Raw genomic sequence first — 15,263 nt, 5'->3', positions numbered from 1 at the left:
TCAAAATCAATCACATTATCATTTTTGCAGATAATGCTATTTTTGCACATAATGTTACAAAGTCTAACCTATTTCAAACACCTTCCCAACTGAGAAGAGCTCAGAAGGCTCATCGGGAGTTCCTGCGATGCTTTCTGAACACAAGGCACCACAAACAGTTACTGTCTCCCACAGTGCTGCCACACTCAAACCAGCAGGACTTTTACCTGCCCAAAAGAGGTTTTTTCGCAGTCTTAGAAAGGAACACATAATGAAGAAAACACTGTTTTTTCACAACCCTAAAGATACTGTTTTCCAGTACTCCTACTTTCCCCGCCCTAGGGAAAGAAACACCCAAAACCCCTTCCTCTTCTCTCACTTCTTCTCTAGCCCTATTTGCTGCATTTACAGGATTCAAAGCTCTTCAGCATATTCCAGTTGTAGGCTGCATAAATAAATATAAGGGTAAAAACTTTGGGCAGTTTGGACCACTACCAGCTTGCCTGGGTAACTGGACTTTTTGTGGAGCTGGAAGGGTGTTTTTTAAAAGGAGGGAAGAGAAAAGGCACAGCCTAAGAATCTTGGCTCAGCCTGAACGTATTTCCTCCTAGCTCTGGCTAAACATCAACACGAACGGCAGGACGGACAGAGGAGTCTATGTAAAGCTGGAGAGGGAGCCTGCCGTGCTCTCCACCAGGACTACGACAGAGTGTGGAGGCTTTGAAACCATGCTTTTCATCTGGGCACTGGCGTTTATTGTAGTCCTGCAGGAGCGGGATCTTTTAGGTGAGTGATTCCAAGCTTCTCAAGCAGAAACCGTGGCACAGGAAAAGCCTTTGCGTTGGGTTGGTGGGGGGGGAGATACAGAATTGCCACCTCTATAGGTTTTACATGAAGGTGAAACAGGTATGTGTTTGAATTCTGTGGGAATATTGTTTTTTAACAGAAAAAAAACTCCAATGTTGTGCTACTCAAGTCCATCCTGAAGGCATACTGCACTGTTAGAGGTGTTTCACTACTCATGGGAGACTATCATTTTATTTTGAGAAAATTAGAGCCACATTCATGTGCTGCATCCAGTGCCCTGCCACTCCATAATTACTGCTTTGGAGCCTTAATAACATGCACACTAATCCACTCAGAAATGAGATCAAAGTTCAAGGTGAATAGAGAAACGTTTTTCTTTCTACAAACCCTTCTTTATAGAGCTGCTATTAACAGTACTGTATTTTTTTTCTCTACTGCTTTGTATTACTTATTCCTGAGATTTTTGAGAAAAATAACACCTTCTTCAAATACCTTAGGACTAAGAAGTATAAAAAGACAGCTTCTGATAAACTGGCATCTAAATTTTACTTTCATTAACAGCAGGTCTGGCACTAGACTAACCTGTAATCACAGTGCAGCTGATGGTGTGACTGAAAGCTATTCTCTTTAGCTAGTTCGAGGTTTATAGTCCCTGTGTTACCACAAACCTGTCTACGCAGCCTGTTTGTATTATGTGTTTTCTGCTAGCTGAGGCCCCGCATCATTTTCCCTCTGCTCAGACTTCTTGACAACATACAATGTTTGTATTTCATGGCAGGGTAGTGAGTTTCCATTACAATCAAAACATTTCTCAAAAAACTTAGTCCCTTTTCCCCAAAGACCCAGTCACCCTTCCTTGCCCCGTCTCCTTGCCACGCAGCTGGTTTTATAACATTTAACAGTGATGAACTGAGCTATCAGTCCCAGCAAGGGCACTCTGACTTGTTTTCACCCCATGAAAACTTCTGGAAAACTGGTTTTGTTTATTCCCCAAAAATGTCATTTGGTCTAAGCTGAAATCATTAGCAAGCTCAGGTAAAACTTAGCCAAATAAAACAGTATTTGAATATCAGCTACAGTGGAGACGACTACCCAGTGTTATGCCAGGTGGTAGCTACTCTGTTATGGAATCATTTTCACTGTCTCAGCAGAGTATTTTGTGTAAGATGGAAAAGATTCAAAAGAGTTTAAAAAAAAAAAAGAAGAAGAAAGAACCCCATCTCAGAACAGCTCTTGCCAAAAGAGGCAGAAAGGGGATATCTTCTTGGGAGGTGGGAATCTACAGTTCACAATGGCCCTGGACCATATTCTTCAAGTCACTTTTCTTCACGTCACACTGAGGAAGGATTTGAATTTGTGTCTGTCACGGCCAGGTGAGTATCCTGGCTAGCTGACAGGCTTAAAAAAAGGCATCCCTGTTCTCCCTTTGCTACCTTTGACATGGGGAATCTGACTTTTGATTTCATTACAGATCCTTCCCCTGACCGCTCTCCACCACCCCCATGATTCATCCATTGTTTTTTCCTGTTCTGTTTGGCAACAGTTCCTCTTAAAAATGCTTTGAGGATGGCTAAAGTAGAGTTTATGTTTTAATTCAGCCATTAGTAGAAACAATTTCATATTCACAGAGCTCAGACTTCAAAAACTCAAGATGAGGGGCTAGCATGGATTCCCTTTTGGATTAATCACACGCTCCTAGTTAATGGCTGCAACTTTTCATTCCTTGCTGTTGTTAGTAGGTTAGTTTGTGGGGTGCCGCTGCTGCTCAAACATAGCATTTAACATAGCCAGAGGCACTGGACCATTCGATACCTGCCCCATTTAAACATGTTTGCATTCTTACAAAAAGCTCTGGGCAAATTGTTGTGAGGGTGCAACACTCCAACAGCACAGTCTCTCCCATGTGTTTATGCATGGCGGAGAGGTGACCTGGAGTCCTTGGGTAAACAATTATTTGACAATCAGGTAAACAGGCTGGGCCCCATGACGTGCTCCATTTAGATGAGTAAACCAAATACTGAGCATGCTACTGGGGAGAGTGACAGGAGAGCTTGACGGGAAGCACTGCTCAATACTCCACACTGTGGTGTGATTTGTTTTTAAACAGCAGAAATTCATTTGGTTTTAACTGTAAGTAAAAGTAAACCAAATATAAGATAATGTTTTTTCTTCATTCAGCTAACATAGTATGACTTTTCAGAACATCTGGGATCTTCTGGAGTGAAAAGGGCTATTGTAAAGGACATATACAGCAATCCGAGGTAGACAATTGACTAGAAACTTCAGAGAAAAAAAAAATACACCTTCAGAACAGCCTATTTTTTTCCCAGAATTGACTGCTTGCTTTCTCATAGCAAGTATTTTGGCTCCAAGAGATTAAACTACTGTATTTTGTAATTAAATCCACAGTAAAACTTATGAGAGCTACCATCTGAATCGGACTTATGTGTATATATATATTTATTAATAACCACTGATAGTTTTAATCTACACCCCACATCACTTGTATTTTCTGTACTTGTGGAAAACTATAGCCATTAGCATCTCCAATTCAAAGATAAGTCTTTGTAAACACCCATCTCTGAGCTCCAACAAGGAAGAAGAAAAAGTTTGTCACATTAAAGTGTGCCCAGACGTAGAAGTGTTTCTTGAGAACATGAGGCAACCTGAATATAGGGGTTCAGTGTACAAGTGAGCCCTTACACAGATTTTACATATCTGCAAAACCCTATGTTTTGTTATATTTAATTAAAAAAGTTATTTATTGAATTATCTGGAGTCCATGTGTAAATCAAAGGTTATTATCAAACTCCAAGGAAGCCAGGGGTCTGGAAATACAGGACTCCTGCTGTTCATCTGCACCAGCTGTATTTATAAATCCAGCTGATCTGCTCTGCATGAGACAGTTGTTAGTCTTGGCCACAAATGCTGGAAACTGGTATGCTTGTGTATCTATCACTATTCTACTTCCTGAGCTGTTGCAGTACACGTGAACTGTTTGCCACAGGAGAACACAGCTTTGGTCATATTCCTAGGATTTTTTAAGTATTAGGACAAAACTACAAGGATTGTCTTTCATTGTACTATCATATTTCTTTCTACTGCCATAACTTACTCATATGCAAACTACACAGCCACAGAGCTGACTAATAAGTTGCAGGCTCACCTCACACCTCGCTCCCCATGATTATAGCTCCTACTACTACACACAGACCAAAAGCCACATCCTCATAAATTTGAAGAACTCTTTATCCCCAGATACCAATGGTCATCTTGAAATTTATGGTAGCATCAAATATTCACATATCTCACCTACTCCATTCTCAAACAGGACTTAAGCTCACTCATTCTACATAGCTTACATTCTTAACATATGCTTCAACACAGGTCCTCTTCTTCCTAAAACAGCTCATACTCTTCTCCATACACAGCTATCTCCTATATGGCTGCTAGCTATTCACATCTAACACTTCGTCTTAATTTCCAAAACAAACATATATACATAAATAATGCATAATAAAGGCAGACTTTTGTTTGCAACCCAAAACGTTAGGGTATCCTCTCCTATGCTACAGAATGAATTAGAGTAACCCACCTGCAAATTACATAGGCTCATTTCTCTTTTCACTCTGCTTTCCTGTAGTCATTTTCCACTGTAGCAGCAAGCACAAGAAGATATTCCCTGGCTGCTTGTTCAAAAGATCAGCATGTTGGAAACATATTCCAAAACAGCATGGGAACTTTTTATTGTTATCTTCCTTCCTTTAAATAAAAATATACAAAACTTAAGTGTTTCTTACAATCACTAGTACAGTAACACAGAAGAAAAGTAGTTTTTCAAGTAGTACTTTTGCTTCTGGCAAACAGCCATAGCCAATTTTGCTGAGCCTGAAACAAAGAGCATGCACTGGTAGCACACGGTTATCCCTGGCTTTGTATACTCTCTGTCAGTCTCCACTGCTGCGCAAGTGAGAGCTGAAGATCCCACGTGAAATGAGAATCACATGAGAATAGCAAAAACTTCATCCAAAGGAAATAGTTTCATACAGAAATACATGGCAGCCATCTCTCAACCAGCTATGATTCTGCCAATTCCCACCTCTCATTTGAGTATTTCACACACTAAGTGAGGCACGGTAGGACCAGAAGAAGTCACAACATGACACTTCACATGTAAGTTGATGGGCAGACAGGTTAGAAAAGTGGTAGGCTAATATCCTGACCATCTTCACCAATGCAATATATTCCACAATGCATGGTACTTCCTTTTTGGTACTTTTCTTTCAGGGAAAAAAGAATTAATTTCAACCATAACTGATCTAGGATCTGAAGTAACATTCATAGTGGCATATTCTATCTATATCTTGATAAACAGAGTATAAACCTGCAAATTTGGAATCTGACTTTTGATGTGGCTATTCAGTTTCCAAATTCAATATTAAAAATAATTATTTTCATGGAAGAGACTTATTTCAGAATGTTCCATTATTATAAGAGGCTCATGAATATTTGATACCAGAAGAATCCCTTGGATTTCATACCATGTTTGGATTCTTCCCAAGACTTGGTACTCAGAAAGAGGTTTAAGTACACAGGTATATAGTGAACGTACAGATTACAGCTTATTCCCTAATCAGGCATCGAAACTTTGTACGTTGTTGAAAAGATTAAAAATAATAATAATCCATTCCAGAAGAGCTTTCTACTTTCAATTGCCCGTCCAATATTCAATGCCTACCTTCCATCTCCTATTATAGACATTCCCCACATTTGCACTGTATGGAATTTTCAGTGTGGTTCTGCCATAAAAGCTACAGCCTAATAAAGGTGTGTGTACATATATACACATACAAACACATTATTTTTATATGTATATATAAGCAAAGAAACAAAATCCTGCAGTTGCCTCCAGAGTGAAGCATAGCAACGTATGACAGAATAAAAGAAGCTAAGAAATGATTTTTTACATACTATGTTTTTTGCACTCTTTATTGCAATCAGTGAAGACAAGACACCCTTTATTTTTAAGCATGTAATTTAAACTCTAGGAAGGGGCTCAAAAGTGTCTAAATCACAGCTAAGCATTAGGCAGTGTTTTAGGATCACAGCCTTTAAAATCTTCTATGTCCAGTTACAGATAAGCTCCCAAGCATGTAAGAGCTTGAAGACAATCAGCATTTCCAATACAACACATTCTATCCAGATCAATTAATCTTTGGCACCCTAACAATAAAATTTAATACAGATTATATTATATATAATACAACTTAAAATGAATTTGGGCACACTGGCAGTAATGAAACCACTAAGTGGCACAGCAAATTAATCCACTACTTCCATATCTAACTAAGGGTTGACATAATTGGAATTAGTCCTCCAAATTAAATATGACTAACAGTCTTGTGTTAAAATGGACTTGGGTCTGAAAGCACCAAATACTTATAGATATTTGCAACTGAACTTTTTCTGTACTCAGCTACAAGTTATATTCGCCATTTTTGTAAACTGTGTGATTTCTTGAACTAACATTTTAAATTTATATACACGCTTTAAAGCTGAGTCCAACGCTATATTTAGATAAGGAATAATTTAAGCAAGGATCAGCAAATCCCTTCAGAGGTCCATTGTATTCTTTACCAACTAGTTGTGTGGTACACCAAATGTACTCAAGTTGATGAATTTCTTACTATTGGAACATAAATCCATTACTATCACCTTCATTTTCTTCTTAAAAACTATCTCACCACTTCATGATATATGCTACAGAAATGAAATGATACCGCTAAACCTAAGGTAGTAAAAACAAGAACAGAGACCATAGTATGTTTTCTTCAACAGTTAAAAATATTCTCTTTTATTTGCTTTCCTCTATCACATGATTTCAGCTTTCTTCATTTGCCATCTGGTTCCTGTTTCAGTCTCATTTGTCTTTCATTTGGCTTGTGGTCCGCTTTGTTTTACATCTCCCTCCCTACTGAGCACAACATGAACTTTTGAAAGCTAACTTTCAAAATCACACTGGTCATAGCATGATGCAAAAGGGATTTTATAGAATTTAAGACCAAAAGGGAACATTATGATCACTTAGCTTGACCTTCTCCGTAACACAGCCCAAAGAACCCAACCCAGTAATTTCTACAGCAAGCCTGCAACGTTGGTTTGACCTCTAATGCATCATTAGGAAGGATACTTAGTACAAGTAATGCAGGAGGCACTTCAATTGCTAAACTGATTCATTGGCTTTTAAAAATGTGCATCTTAGCCTGAACTGTCTTGTTCTAGCTTTCAACCATGTAATATTTTATGTATTTATTTATTTTCCTATCAGGTGTCTTTGTGACACAGGTATGGGGACAAGAGTTTTCTTATATGTAGCGCTAATGGTCTGGGACTAGATAGAGGGGAGCACAAAAGCTATCCTGTAATAACTTTTATTAGTCAAGTGAAAGTTAACATCACCCTCTGAATCTTGACACTAACCTCAACAAGATGTCCATATTTCTATATATTCGCATAATATATGGACAGATAGACACATATCTGTATACCTAGATAGATCTATAAAACAAATAATAAGCCTATTCAGCCTTTGTATACGCACTTTTATATTTAGTGGAAGAGCAGGTGTATGTGTATATCTAGAATTCAGATACTGGCAGATAACTATTATATGAAGAAGTTCACACACACAAGAGGAAATGACACAGCCACTTCACTTCCTTCCACCCAATAGGAGACTTCTTGCGTAAGAAGGTCCTGCTTAAACTTCTAGACACAAAAGCACTTCTTGTATCTCCTGGTACCCTTAAATCTAACTTGGAGATTCTCAATTTCTCTGCTCCATCTGCTGGTTTCTGACTGTATGACAGTGCAGGGCAGTAGAACTACCCAGCTTCTATGGGCACCATCAACCTCGCATAGAGGACTTAATCAGAGGAGGAAAGGCACAAGGCACAAAGTATGTCAAAATTTCTAGATGACAGGTAACATAAATAACATAAAAATTTAATCCTTGTTGTATAAAATAAGGGTCATTTTGCTATCTTGGATGAGTGAGCCCTTACTCTGGATGTAAAATAGCCACCTATGTATTAAGTAGTGTGACTTTAAGAATTGAGCGACGTGTATCACTTGCAGGAAGCATCAAGTGGTAATTTCCAGATGAGGACTTAACTGAAAGGTAACATTCTATCCAAAATACTGAAATATTACAACAAATATCTGTCCAAAGTAATCCATGACGTTTCAAAAGATATATTCAGGACATGGAAATATGTCTCCTAGAAAATCGCCCCAAATCCCACGTTCGTTCTATAAGCATGCATACTTGCTCAAGCTTCCAGAAATTGAAATAACCACACATTTTAAATATGTATTTTATACAGCATACAAATAAAAGTTTACCTTTAAAAGTTGTTAGCTTTAAAATTGACTATAAAAGCTTTGTTGGGTTGCGCACGTGCTTTGACACACAGGCAAGGAAGAAGTCTAATTAATGTTTTTAAAATGTTTCTTCAGCAGCAAGAGGGTAAGGAAAAGGAGGTACCCTAACAGGCCATTACTGATTTGTTTACATGGCCTGCAGCCTTCCATACTTTGCTCCTTTTACAAGACGACTGCTATTATTATATTGGTAAAGATGCTGCCAGAGGTGGTCAGCACCAAAGTCAGACCGTGTCATTTTCTTTCACCAGTTGCAATACAGAGAAGGGCAACACTCATAAGCAGCATGTGATTCTCTTTGAGCTCACGAAAATTGTTGCTTAGGATGAACTGCCTGACCATAGTGACCCAGTTGCATGCCATAGTTACAAGGGACCGGATGTGTCCTGTGAACAGCCCATCCCAGAGATAAAGGCTGTGGGTTAACAAGGTAATAATCAGGTTTCTAGCAGCCAAAGCCTCGGGCCAAAGCTCTGAAAACAGAATAAAACTAAAAACTACACTGACCAAAGCACTGGCTGCCCAGCCAGTGGCACCAATCACTCCCTCCCTCCCAAAGCGCCCTGTTCTGGTGCGGCAGTGAGGGGGCAACCACAGGCACCGGGGCGCCTCCGCTTCTGTGTGAGTCACTGACCAGACAGGGAGATGCAGGACCTCGCTGACAGGTTTTCTTCTGGGTCTGCCCCCAGAGAGCTCCGTGTCATGCAATCTGGGAACTAGAAACATTTTGGTTTCAAAACAGATGTCCTCCTAACTCTTATCACTCACTAACAACTGCTTTCAGACGTTTCCTGAGACACTGAGGCCTAGACCATCTGTCAGTTTTTTTTTCAGTCACAGCATCAGTTCTGGGGTTCTGCTAAGATGCCCTATCAAACCAGGATGAGACATCTCCTCCTCCTTCACCAAGCCCGTTGCAGCTTATAAAGCAGCAATGCACCCTCAATGCCAGAAAGCTGTCTCTTTCCGCACCGGAATGAACTACACCAAAGAACCATGCGCTACCAAGACCTGCATTTCACGGCAGCTTCTTTCCCGAGTTCTCTCGGTGTGCATGCATACACAAAACTGTATAGTGTTTTGCAAACCTCACTGTGAGATGCAACAGCCTTAAATTGGCTTTATATACCTATCCCAGCATGTCCTGCTTTGAATAAGTGAGTCATCCATCGTACTGAACCTCTCCTTCTGCGTACACCTGCTTAGAGTAGCAATCAGGCCTCAGAGCATGATGCTGTGGTTTGTGCACAACAGAAAACTCTTTCGCACAAAAGGGCTAAGCTAAGGCAAGAAATAAAGTGGCATTTTGGGTAAGATCATGATACTGTTTCTGCTTCAAAGAGTTGCTTATGAGATTCAAGGTCCTGTGTCAGGAAAAAGGTAAAAGGAGTCCCTGCACAGTGCCAACAGGCATGCCCACCGGGCCAATTTGAAAAGGTCAGAGAGCCTCTGGCTCAGAGTCCAATTTGGGCAGGACAAACAGTGACTTCTGCTTCTCCAAAGGCAGAGCTCTGGATTTTCTTTTAAGGACCAGCATGATATAAGATGCACGGTCAGAGTGACTCTCATGTATTTTCCATTTCTAGGGAAAAACTAAACTAAAACAAAACTAAACAAGCCTGGCATGTAACTTAGAGCCGGCCACAAATTCCTTAAAAAAATGCATACAACCAGTGCTGGCCCTCGCCCAAACTTCCCACTCAACCTTGTGATTCAAGGTCCTCCCTTTGACATGATGGGCAGCAGTTCAGCATAAGGCCATCAGGCTTGATGCTGAGAGCTAAGGCTGGGAATATTGGAAACGCAGAAATTGTATTAACCTCCAACAGTAAAACAGAGCTTATCTTGTTATTATCCTATTACCAGCACAGCCAGAGTTTGTATAGAAAGACTGGACATTACTTTGTAACATCCAATTCTGACATAAAATTTCAGCATTCCCATATCATTCCAACTGTGATGGAAAAAAAACACACATGTAAATAAGTAAAATTTTCTAGAAACAGCATGGTTCACTTGGCTACTAAGTTACAAAGTAACAACACTCCCAAAACACAAAAAAGGGGAAAAAAAAAGGCAACTGCAATGCAGCTATCTTTGAAGTACGTGACATATTTCAAGTCTTTTCTAAGTATTAAACAGACAGGTTACATCTTTGGGTTTTTGTCCTAACAGCACCACCTCCTGGTGAATGCAAACACAAACAAAAACCACCAACAAAAAATCTTGCTACAAATAAACAATCAAAAATTCTCTCTGAAACTCTGCCAAACAAATTTTTAAATAATAGCACACGTAGTACATAAAGTCACACTTAACTGTTCTCCTCCTCCCTGCCCTCAAGAACTCCAGCCCACAGTACACCTCTCATCCTATCAGGTTGCAATGACTACAATCCTTACAAACATGTTTGCCGTCATGTGATAACTACATCCAAAATTCTTGGCACAGACTTGCGATGAAGTCCTGTATCAGATCCAAATCATGGCTCTCACACAACATTACTGGAGACAGTACTAGTTGCTCCTCTTGTTTTTAAGTGTTCATTATAACACAAGCTCACAGTTTCCTCTGTTTTTCTCCATTACAAGCAAGTAACAACAGAATGAGTTGCTGCTGCCTGCACATTGTTACAGTCTCTTCAGGGCTCATGTAAGAATAGGACTTAACAACATCATGCAAATTATGCTATCACTCTAGTGGGTTTTACAATACTCTATCACTGTTCCATACGTATTAAAATCCAAAAGTTACTGAATGTTGCACAAACGCTAAGAAGAGAAATTGGCTCCATTAAAGCACAGGCACCAGCAGGTACTGCCCTTTTATGGCACACAGCCAGCAGAACTAGATGCTCAAAGAGCAACAAGTCATGAGTACTGAGAGATAAACACAAGTAACTGTAAGAGATGTGTGATTTTGTATACAGCATTGTAAATGAGTGACTTGGTCAGCAAATGGCACTAGCTGTACACACATTTATTGTTTCCCCTCGCATTGTAAAATTAGACTGTTACAGCCAAGCTTCTGCCACAACGGAATCACCAGCTTGAACCCATTCCGGACATAAGTGGACAAACTCAGCTGCTCATCAAAGTTTTACCATGCCAGTTGCTTCTGAAGAAGGTCTAAGAGGAACTGATATGTAAGTGAGATCTTCCCAACACTTAGGTTTTATACTTGTAGAGACAGAGTTGAGTCTATAAACTTAACCCTATACAGGAAAGAAAAACCTGTTGTGTAAAACAAAGGCAACAAACAAACAAATAAAAGGTCAAATGAAAACAGGTTGTTCCAAACAACTTTGACAATGTATGCACCACCGCAAGACATTCACAGCAGTTGGGTACACCTGTATTTACTGGGCAATTTCTACCAGGTACAGAATAGATTTTCTTTAATAAACAATGCTCTTAGCATGCCAAATACAACTACAGAAGTCAGAAAGGTAAGCACTGTTATTAAAAAGCCCTGTTTAATTTAACTGTGGCTGTTTTTCCAGCTGCTGCAGAACCTGTCAATGTGTTACCTGGAACTTTGGGAAGAGGAAGCTGGTGTCACGAACATGATACAATCCATGAACGCTTGGATATTATTGAAGAGGTAAGAGCTACTGCGTTGGTTCCTGGACTATACTAGACCTCTACCTCAGCCTTTTGACAAAAGAAAATAGAGGAACCATGTTGCTAGCCACTGACCCTTCTTGATTCTGTAAGACAAGATTCAAGACAAGATGTGAATTTTGCAGATGACAAAGCTTGACAAAGGAGTTTCTGCTCACTCCTGCAGACACAGAACAATATATGAACTGTCACTGGGATTGTAGGAAAGCTGAAATGTTTACATGTTTTTCCCCAATGTCTTAAACATCCACAAGATACGAGTCCAGTGCTAACTATTCTCAGCTGGGTAGCTGCCAAACCACGTTCTGTTGGTTCTCAAATGGCCATGTTAACTTCCTCCAGCTCTAGCCTTAACCCTTGTCTTTCCACCCCATCAGCTCCTCTCATCCTCCCCAAAGATTTTTTTTTTGTGGATATGACGGTGGCTGAGAAATAAGAGAGAATTAAAACTAAATTCATACAAAGCTCCTTCTGTAACCCATAATTTGACTTAGAAGTGTTACAACTTGCAAAACCAAATTCTAGTATTTCGTGCCACTAGAGGACAGTATAACGTAAGAAATACTTAAAACTGCAATGTGCACTATAAATTAAATTAGCTATTAGTAGTATGGGACAGTAGATTTGCTCTTGCACTAACACATTTGGTAAGATTCTTTCCACTTGACCCTCTGACTACCCCCTTCTCCATTTGCCTCCCTCGTTTTCATTAGAAGGTAATAAAAACAGTGGAGCATCTAGAATCAGAAGTCAAGTCACTCCTCAATATCATCAGTGAGACCGCATCAAATATCCCCATTGCTCCAGGAACCCCACTTATGGATATTTTTGATGGTAAGTATCTAGTGGGATATAACCTTAAGTTGACAACACTGTTGCACGTGCTATTGCCAAATATCTCATCCTTTTTCCAAACCAGACGTGAAGAAATTTATTCACTCAATTTAGCGCAGCTAAGGCCTCAGCTGAAACACTGGGTCCAGTTTTGGACACTGTGTTACAGCCACCACTAAAGAGAGGAGAAGAAAATTAATTAATAAACCAACCAGCCAAGGAGCTAGATACATGAGGTACACAGAGAGGTTGTTAAGTCGGGGATGTTTAGTCTACAGAAGATTGAAGTAGCCCACAGGAATAACGCTGCTGCAAAGATGAAAGCTGTATTTTTTTCACCACTACAAAAGTGAATAAAACCAAAAACAATGCACCAAAATACATTCCAACAAAACACAACACAAAACTTTCTTGCAAGACCAATGAACCTCTGGAATTACATGGCTGTAGTTTCCCCAGCACTGGAAATGTTCAAGAAGCACGTAGGAAGGAACAGGTATGTAGTTCAGGATCCCTTAGAACAGCAGGATGGACTAAGGAATCGCAAGGCTTGAGTTTAATTGTCCTGTGATTCTTTAGTTTCACATGTGACATAAATGAAACAACTAAAAAGGCAACAAAAAAACAAAAAAGTTAATGGAAATATTATAGTTTTGGTATCTTAAATCTAGTTGCCACTAATGCAAAACATGCTCCTAGATAAACATTTTGGGAATAAATTAAACAACAACAAATTACTTGGATATCTATCTTGCACATCATCTTATAACACTCTGTCCTCTTCAGTTCTTGCCTGACTATCAATAGTTCATTTAACAAGGTGAGACACACTGCTGGTGGAGAACAAAACTCTTGTGGAAAGACTTGAACATCCTGCAGGGATGCGCCTGAAGTCAGTTTTGTCAGTTTTTTAATATAGCTGTACTTTTATGTACATACACACACGCATAGTACAGAGCACTTCTGTGATATAAGGTGGGCAGAAAGAAGACAGTAGTGGAATTTTATGTTGGTTTTTAGTTCTTCTTGCAGTTGGCTGTACAGATCTGGGCACCATGACTGTAGAGAAGATGGAATTTCTACGTCCTCACTGACTTTGTTATTCATTGAATTTTCCAGAACTCTGTAAGGGGCAGTTAATAGGTAACAATTAAGTTATGCCCCTGCAGTGATCGTTTATTTTAAAAAACTATCTTCGTATCATTTATTTTAAAAAGTATCCCGGTAAAGCATTACAGTGGATTTAGAATGCAAATCCTAAGTCAACTTCTGCCTATTTACAGCACACCTACAGTAAGTACCCCTCAGATGGAAGTTGCATTAACTGCCAACTGCTCCAAGAATTGCAGAGCTGTAGCACCTTCCTTCTATGGTTTGATGAATCAAACTGAGAATTCCTCATTGTAAAGTAACACGCATCATATTTTCAATGATGTTTGCCTGGAAAGATTGATCCTGATCTTATAACCAAGAATAATTACATCAACTCTTCTTTATACAGATGCCAGCTGAACACATCAGAGACAGAAGACAGCTGAATGTAACAGTATGGTTGTTATAAACAGTTGTACTTTTGTTCATTTAAAAAGCTTTCTTGTGTTTCCAGAATTTGAGCAGAGATGAACAATTCTGAGCAGTAGTTATCCTTCTGTGTTTTTGTGCTTTTTAATAAAAAGGTGTTTGCTTTTGGACATCGTTTCAAAGCTTTGTATTTTAAAACTGCATTTCAAATACAGCATTGTCAGTAGGAAAACAAGATGAGATGGGATCCTGGACAGAACCACAGCTAACAAACTTCCCTTAATTCAAAATGATATTCCTTCCCTGGCAAAGAAGTAAGCCCCTGCTATCAGTACAAATCAATGAAAAAACACTTTCAGCTGCAATGTCCTCTCAAGATACGGTTAGATTGTCTGACAAGAAAGAGCACGTGTAGTGGTCTGGCTTTGGACATAGTCACATTACTGCCACTGATTGAAATAAGAGTTCTGGTTGCACATCCTAGACAGAATTTGTAGTTAAAATACACAGCCAACTTATTCTGATGGCTTTATACTCCTCCACCTCCCCTGCTGTGGTGACAATGCAATCCCAAATTCATTCCAACATCCATCTCCCTCCTCATCTCAGGGAGGAAGAAGAAAAAATAGAAAGGAATTCACTGATATTTTATCTTCAAGACACAGACAATCAACATGAAAATTAAAAAATACAGCAAAAGGTAGGGGAGCTGAAGAGTTTCAGAAAAAAAAAGTATATTTCATTTCCTTCAAAGAAGGATGTTTCAAGCCCCTTCCTATTTACCTGTTCATATCACATAATCTTTGCTCCCCACTATATGTTTTTTTTTTTTTTTTTTTTAACTCTACGTATTGTTTCATACTTACGTTCACAAGATCTGAATTCTTCCATGACAAACAAAACCAAAACTTCTTCTAGGAAAAAAGGCCTGTGTGACCTTTACAGAATGGGGTGTGTGTGGGCGTGTGTGTGTAGTAAGAGAAGGAGTTTGCACATTCTTGATTAATAAGTAATCTCTTTTCACTGACCTAGCTCTATGCCTCTTCACCCTTGTAC

At 39.4% G+C, this 15,263-nt stretch overlaps 1 protein-coding gene across 2 annotated transcripts; it reads left to right on the top strand.

The window, feature by feature from the left end:
• The first annotated feature begins 361 nt into the window (after positions 1-361).
• On the top strand, positions 362-14,377 carry PLAC9 (placenta associated 9). Of its 2 annotated transcripts, none has more exons than XM_040564601.1 (4): positions 362-765; positions 11,732-11,832; positions 12,566-12,686; positions 13,970-14,269. In XM_040564601.1, exons 1-4 carry the CDS (start codon positions 708-710, stop codon positions 13,981-13,983), a joined length of 294 nt encoding a protein of 97 aa, XP_040420535.1. In that variant the 5' UTR covers positions 362-707; the 3' UTR covers positions 13,984-14,269. The 2 variants fall into 2 exon arrangements, with proteins under 2 accessions (XP_040420535.1, XP_040420536.1); XM_040564602.1 differs by having other exon boundaries at positions 371-765; positions 14,188-14,377.
• The last annotated feature ends 886 nt before the right edge of the window (positions 14,378-15,263 follow it).

The sequence above is a fragment of the Cygnus olor genome, chromosome 7, assembly GCF_009769625.2.
Source record: "Cygnus olor isolate bCygOlo1 chromosome 7, bCygOlo1.pri.v2, whole genome shotgun sequence".
In the NCBI taxonomy this organism is placed as follows: Eukaryota; Metazoa; Chordata; class Aves; order Anseriformes; family Anatidae; genus Cygnus; species Cygnus olor.
This window is presented reverse-complemented; position numbering and strand designations above follow the sequence as displayed.